Genomic DNA, 7,351 nt, shown 5'->3' with positions numbered 1-7,351 from the left:
CCTTCGTCTACAGCAGCAGCAAAGGCACCATCCGGCTGTGTGACATGCGCACCTCCGCGCTCTGCGACCGCCACGCCAAGTGTGAGTGCAGCCCCGGCACGGGATGGGGTCCCCTTTGCGTCCAGAAAAGGGGAGCACGGAGACGCGCCGGGCTCAGGTCTGCCCCGCCGCCTCAACCTTTTGGGATGTGCCGGCCTGTGGTCCTGCCTGCCCAGGGGCATTCCCATGGGCACCAGCCCTCAGTCCTGCCCGGCCCCAGAAGGAGCAGCTTCCCCTGGGTGCCAGCCCCACACCCTTTGAGGAAGTATGTCGGACACCCCACGGTGATGTCTCAACAGCAGATCCAAAGGGTCACTGGGTGCTGGTGCACAGCAGCTGTGGAGCTGTCGATGCCAGGGAGTGCTGTGCTGCTTCAGGCCGTTTGACCAAACAGCTGCATGTCCTGTTGTCAACTGTGGTTGATGCCACAGGGGTCAGGATGTGCAGATAAGCCCCCTCAACATTTGGGGTGAGCTGGGCAGGGGGGCAGTTGGTCCTTGGTCCTCCCAGACTGATGTGATGAGTGAGCTGCTGCCGAGGAGCTTGGTTCCTGCTCAGCCTCTACCTGTCCAGAGGTTAGTGCTGGAAATACCCTTCCTGTCAGAAACTGCTCAGTAAAATACTGGCGCAAACACCCACAGCAGTTATGGGTGAGCTGGTGAATACCTGTTGCTGTTCTCTGGGCCATGGCAGTTCCTGTGCTGAGCGCAGTGTTGTCAGTAAGACCCTGAAGGAGTTTGGTGTCTGCCTTAAAACCAGCGAAACGTGGCAGGAACAAGCGCTGCTGTGCTGTGTGACTGCACAGCTAAAGCCCTGTGTTTCCTGTTCTAGTTTGGGTTTTCATCAGAAAATGACCAATATCCTGTGGGAAATGAAGGAGATTTTCAGTACTCAAAGTGTGATCATGTGAGGAGAACAAGATGCACAAATTGGGTGCAACTTCGTGGAGCCCCACGGTCATAACCTACCCCCGGAGAGCCTCAGGGTGTGCCTCAGATGCGGGTTTCCTACAGGTGATAGGGAATTACACAGCAGCTATTGCTCCTGGGCTTCTGAGCTGCGGTCGCGGTCTGAGACCTGTTTTAACCTGGGGTGACGCGGGTGGAGAGGCAGCATCGCTGGCGGGAGAGGTTTGGCTGGCTGGAGATTGGAAATGCCAGTGGCAGCTTTCCCAAACCCTGGGCAAAGCACTGTTTCTGTTCCTGCGTTTCCCGGCTGTGTCTCCCAGCCCGGCAGTGACAGCTCCCAGCTGAGGATCAGAACATGCTCACAGAGCAAGCAGAATCCATTTTCCTGACACTCTGGTGGCAGAGCCCCCCCAGCACTTCCCTTTGTCTGGTGCTGCTGCATCCAGTGCGCGGTGGCCAGCGGCGCATCCTGCTCGCTTTGACCTCTCCTGTGACATCTCCGTATTGATTTCCCTCCATCCCTCCGAATCACCAGCCCCAGTCAATTGCAGTGTCGTGGATGTGTGAGTGGAAATTGAGACAGTTCATCAAAGTTCAACGTGAAAAGCAACGCTGGCTTTTGGAGGCGAATCCTCCGATGGAGACGTTTAATAACTGTCAATATTTAATAAAAATGCAGAAGACGTCTCCACACGCCCCAGCCGTGTTTATTCCCATGGATGCAGCTCATTGCTTGGGCACAGCTCGTACTTACGTGCTTCTCGTGTTAAATTTTGTTTGCCCATTTCATTGGAGGCTCCTGCGACGTGTGATGCTGTGAGTTACCCCCAGCCGCAGAGCTGGCCTCGGGGAGCGCATCAGCTTCCACGTGCCCACGGAAACACATGCCTTGGCCAAAGCACCGCGGGAAGCCAAAGGGCACGTCGGGATTCCTGGAGCAGCTGGTAATGGGGGAGAAGTGACCCTGTTTGAAAAGCGTATGGAAAAGTGAGGAGGAGCCCTGATGGGGTTACTGTGGTTATTTCCCCGTAGCAAAAGGCTTTCCCCTTTTTCTTTAAGGAGCTTTAAAGAGTGATTGTACCAAACCAAAGGCTCACGTTTCCCAAAGGGGGACGTTTCCTTTCTGTCTTCTCACTGCTGACTGTGTTACAGCAACTCTACCAAACATTTATCCTTTGCTGAAAAGAGGTTCAGCTTTGGTCAGAAGCACACAAAGCTGCTTTGATAACGTAGCCAGCAGCTCACAGGTTTTACTCGCCCATGTTGCAGATATATCTCTAAGACAAATGTCCCCCTTGTATTTGGGGGTGTTGCCTTGCAGTATCAGAGCCCCAGAACAGCAGTCAAGGACATGGGTGCAGGGAAAATTCTACTTCCCTAACAACTTCCTCTTGCCCCTGCACTATAACCTGAACACCTCCTGCCTTGACATAAGCTCGTATGTACATCCGTGGTGGAAACAGTGCAGCCATTAGAACAAGCCTCACAAATCCAGCCGACCTGGTGTGAGCAAACCCTGATGGTTACAGCAAAGACACATCCTGGCGTTCACACGCTCTCCACAGACTGCCTCAGATCTTTATTTTCTCTTGTTGCTGTCGCTTTTCTTATTTAAAAGACCTGACATGTCATCAGATTTCCTGCTGGGGATTAAAGGCCCCAGAGCTGGGTCCTGCTGTGGGCGATGCCATTCCTGATTTGTAGAGATCATTTCTACTGGCACTTCAGGCATGTTTTCTGCCGTACGCAGAGGTTCAGGTGTTGGGTACCACAGGGCTCAGTGAGGGGATGCTCAACCCCAGCAAACGCCGGTGCTGGGTGTGCTGTGCAGGACACGCTGCCTGCGGAGCCACAGGCCCTGCTCTGGACATGGTAGATCAGGCCCAGCAGTCACAGGGGATGAGGGTCGGACACATGGGGCTGGCAGCGCGATTTGTCTCCAGTGGAGAAGCGAAGTGGTGCGAGCATCCTGCAGTGCTGCACTGGGGAGCTGTGGAGGTGGAAGAGGAGCTGGACAGATGTCGCCGCATCACAGCATGTCTCTTGATGCATCTCTGCGATGGCTTTCTAAAACGATCCTTGTGCAGCTGATGTTAGTCTGAAATCAAATTTATAAATACATTTGATTTGGAACTTCATCCGTCTCCCTCAAACTGTTCAAACTGATTTACTCAAAGACTGATCAAATTAAATCTGTGGGTTGCAGGGGCTATAAAATATTTATATTGACTTTCAGTTACGCTGCACATTGATTTCTAGAGAGCAGCAGTGATGTGCAAGGCTCTAAATCTTCTGGGCTTCTGTGGTGCTGTTGATAGATTGGTCTCTGATGATCCCTCTCGCTTATTGCACGCATTAAAACAAAGGAGCATCACTTGCGCCAAGCCCTTAAAATGCAGGTGTTTGTCCATATTAGTCTAGACCAGACCCAGAAGTGGGAGCGTTGCCCCCCGCTGCTGTGGGTGCCTCTGCTCGGGCTGGCACAGGCAGCAGGTCCCTGGGCTGGGGACAGTAGCTCCTCCCCTGGTTGATGCTGGCGCTGTCTTTTCCTCTTTGGCAGTTTTCGAAGAGCCCGAGGACCCAAGTAACCGGTCGTTCTTTTCCGAGATCATCTCCTCAATCTCCGATGTCAAGTTCAGCCACAGCGGGAGGTATATCATGACCCGGGACTATCTCACCGTCAAGGTGTGGGACCTCAACATGGAGAACCGGCCCATCGAGACCTACCAGGTGAGTGTGGAGTGCTGGGCACCCACCATGCTCCTGCCCGCGCCGTGCTCCTGATGGGTGGGAGCATCGTGCCATGAAATCACAGAAAGTGAATGAAGAACTGTTAAATGTGGGCTCATGTGGCTGGGTGAAGTGAAACCCACATCCCCGGGGGTGAGGGTGAGGAGGGGGAGCTCAGGCGCTCGCAGGTGTTGGGGTAAAGCATTGGTCCCTGCCACCCTCTGCATGGTGACATGTCCTGGTGCTACCAAAGCCACTCGTGGAGCAGGGCTGGTGCTGCAGCAGGAGGGTGGCCACGCTCAGGGGCATGTGGGGTCCTCACGCCGCGTCCCCCGGCAGGTTCACGACTACCTGCGGAGCAAGCTGTGCTCACTCTACGAGAACGACTGCATCTTCGACAAGTTCGAGTGCGTCTGGAACGGCTCCGACAGGTCAGTGTGAGCGGCCCCCGCCGCCCCCCGCCCCCCACGTTTTGGGCTGCCTGCGGGTTCCCCCGCACCCTGCCCTGACCTCCGGCTGGGTCTGGGGAGCTTTCCTGTGGGTACAACAGGATCCCCTCAACCCGCAGCCCCGCACCCAAGCGCTCTGGGGGTGTCTGATGGGGTCCTGGCTCTCTCCTGGGTGGGTTCAGTTCCCGTCTCCATTTCACCATCACATACTGGAGGGTGGTGATGCGTTCAGCTCCAGATTGCCAAACTGAGGGGTGATGACTATCCACACGTGAATCACACCAAACCAGTGCAAGAAACATGCAAAACCGCTTGGCCTGGCAGGATTGATGTATTTTGTTCTTAACCATTGGAGCGAGTTAAGGAGGCACAACTGGGCCTGGAGTCCGATTTCCGAACTTCATTATGCCTCTGGATATTTAGTCTGCCTCTAATCACGAGGCAGTTTCCCTCTAAAAAGGTGCGAAAATGATTTGGTTCAGGTCAGCTAAATCTCTGCCATAAGGAGTGAGCTCTGTACGCGTTGTTGTCCCGGGAGGAGGTGCCTCACCCGTGCACATTCCCTGGGTTAAGGAGTAAAGAAAGACGTGGGGGTGCGGCTCCACTGTTGGAGCTGAACCTTCTGCTGCAGCCGGGTGCTGGCTGGGCCGGGTGCACACAGTGACCCAACCTCCCCCCGTCCTCACAGCGTCATCATGACCGGCTCCTACAACAACTTCTTCCGCATGTTCGACCGCAACACCAAGCGCGACGTGACGCTGGAGGCGTCGCGGGAGAACAGCAAACCCCGCGCCATCCTCAAGCCCCGCAAGGTCTGTGTTGGCGGCAAGCGCAGGAAGGATGAGATCAGCGTGGACAGTCTGGACTTCAGCAAAAAGATCCTGCACACAGCCTGGCACCCCGCCGAGAACATCATCGCCGTGGCAGCCACTAATAACCTGTATATATTCCAGGACAAGGTTAACTAGGAGGACAAGTTGTTCTTTAGGAATCTCATGTATGAACACTAGTAAACACAAGATTTCAAACGTTTCTTTTCTTTCTTTCCTGTTTTTTTCCCTTTTCCTTCCTGTTCTGTGTTCAGTTGCTGCTCTGCAGGTACTGGTCATGCAGAGGAGAGTGGTCCTGCACCCCAGGGCCACGGGGGCTCCCCAGCACACACGGGGCTTCTCCATTCACACACAGAGAGCCAAGATGTAGCGTGGGGTGGCCGGGGGAGCACCGGGCTCATGTCCCATGGGGATGGCCGCAGCCCTCTGCGATGGGTGGGCGCAGTGGCCTGGGATGAGGAGGGGAGGGGGACATGTGGTGTGTCCCCTTGGGCAGTTACAGCCCTCCCGCTCCGACTGCTTTCACCTGATCCCAGAACACCCCACGGCTGCGCTGCAGCCCGGCCCGGAGCCTTCAGCCAGTTTTCACCTTTGTCTCTTTGTCGTTATTATTTCATGTTTGTCCCAACAGAGACAGCAACACCAAACGTACAGCGGGAAGTTCAGCTTAGCAATGGACAGGCTCAGAGAGGGGATGTGCTGCGGCCTCCCCCCGCCCCACGGCAACGCTCCTGAGGATTTGGCTCTGTAGATACTGTGGTGCCTTTTTTGGTATATAAATACCTTTATAAATGATGCTTCCAAACTGCATTGACTGCAAACCAAACCAAACCTGGGCTTTTCTTCTGCATTTCTTGTCTCTTGCTTTGGTCATTTCCACCTGTTTCGTTGTAAGCTCCTGCATGTTGTGACTCTTTCTCTCCTTTTCTCTTTCTTTTTAAATTATTTATTTATTCAATTTTTTAAAAGATAAAGTATAAGTTGCTAATTTATGACCTTTTAAAACAGAATCCAACCATATATTGCTGTTAGCAGCTGACTGCTTCAGAGAGAGGCTGTCTGTGGTCCTAAGTTATAATAACAACAATAATCATGATAACAATAAAACCAGTATCTCCTCCACTCTGCATGGCAAAGCTGCCCCGTTCACTGCACAGGTTGGTCGGGTCCCTCTTTTACTTGAGCAAAAATCTGTTCAATAAAAAGAACTACAGAATCCTCAGTCAATCTGACAACTGCTCCTGCGGCAAAGAGCAAATGAACAAATGAAGCCAATTATAAAGTTTAACACTGTCACTTTAGAAGTGGCCCCGTGGGGCTGACCCCGCTGTGCCGCCAGCACCTGCGGCCCTGCAGGGACCAGTGTTGGGACAGCGCGAGGATTCACCCCAGCCAGGGACACGGGCTGCTGCTTCCTCCAGGAGCGCGGGGACCACGCGGAATCTGGGAGCTGTGGACAGTGGGGACCCCCCCCTCCCCTGGGATGGAGCCTCAGGGCGCTGACCCACTGGGACACGCTGGAGAGCTGCCATCGAGGAGTGCTCCCAAGGGAACCAGGAAGCGCAGCGGCTCGTGCATCATTCCAAGTGCTGGCTTTCAGAAGTAACTGGGGTTTTTTAAAAACGAAATGGAAAAAACAAAATAGCAAGAGCAAATGAACTGTTTTTTTAAAAAAAAGTCTTCTGTTCCTGTAAGAAAGCCTGCTCTCTGGTGGCAGAAGTAAAGTTGTCCCAAACGTGCCTTTTGTCCGGCTCCTTGCGCCTCTCGCGTGCGGGGTGACGGTAGCTCTGGGCACCCAGATGGTGTCTGAAGGTCCCTGGGCAGAGGGTGCTGCCAGGTCCGAGCTGAAGGGGGGGCTTGGGAGGGGGCTGCTGTCCTGTTCAACATTCCCTTCTGGCCACCGCAGCCTGTGCCAGGAAGGCAGAAGTAACAGGTACCGCGAGGGGCGTGGGGAAGAGATGCCATAACCAGGCTGGTCAGTGAGCCCCGCGTGGCCAGTGGGACAGTCCCACACTGTGGCACTTGAGCTGGCCCGTGGTGTTCATGTGCAGAAAGGTGCCCAGCTGCAATCCCCAGTGCAGGGAGCAGCATCATCACACCCCAGGTATTAGCCCCATAGCCCGGCCTCAGCACTAAGTGTCTCCAGTAACAGGGCTCTGGACACTTACAAGGGCTGTTACTCTTGTCCTGTAGAAAATGGAGCTGCTGGACCCTTGTGGCCAGTGACGGTGCCCAAGAGCAAGTTGGACCGCGCCGAAACCCCACTGGGCTGGGACGGAAAGGTGTCAGCACCCGCTACACCCCACCTCCTCTGGGAGGAGGATCCCACGGACTGTCCCTGCCCCGGAGGGCACAGGGTGCTGTGCCTGAGGTGCTGCAGGGCAGGGGACCAGCC

At 54.7% G+C, this 7,351-nt stretch overlaps 1 protein-coding gene across 1 annotated transcript in view; it reads left to right on the top strand.

Annotated features, from left to right (window-relative positions):
• The window catches only part of LOC104404284 (serine/threonine-protein phosphatase 2A 55 kDa regulatory subunit B beta isoform-like), a gene marked incomplete at its 5' end in the record, with an annotated part of 7,311 nt that extends 2,074 nt beyond the window's left edge, over positions 1 to 5,237 (top strand). The window contains 4 exons of the mRNA XM_010012674.1: positions 1 to 81; positions 3,508 to 3,677; positions 4,017 to 4,108; positions 4,815 to 5,237. Coding sequence (XP_010010976.1) covers positions 1 to 81; positions 3,508 to 3,677; positions 4,017 to 4,108; positions 4,815 to 5,094 — 623 coding nt within the window. The remainder of the gene's footprint in view (positions 82 to 3,507; positions 3,678 to 4,016; positions 4,109 to 4,814) is intronic.
• Between the last annotated feature and the right edge of the window lie 2,114 nt (positions 5,238 to 7,351).

The sequence above is a fragment of the Nestor notabilis genome, unplaced genomic scaffold, assembly GCF_000696875.1.
Source record: "Nestor notabilis isolate BGI_N333 unplaced genomic scaffold, ASM69687v1 scaffold19124, whole genome shotgun sequence".
Classification (NCBI taxonomy): Eukaryota; Metazoa; Chordata; class Aves; order Psittaciformes; family Psittacidae; genus Nestor; species Nestor notabilis.
The sequence above is the reverse complement of the archived record's forward strand: the minus strand, read 5'-3'. Positions and strand labels throughout refer to the sequence as shown.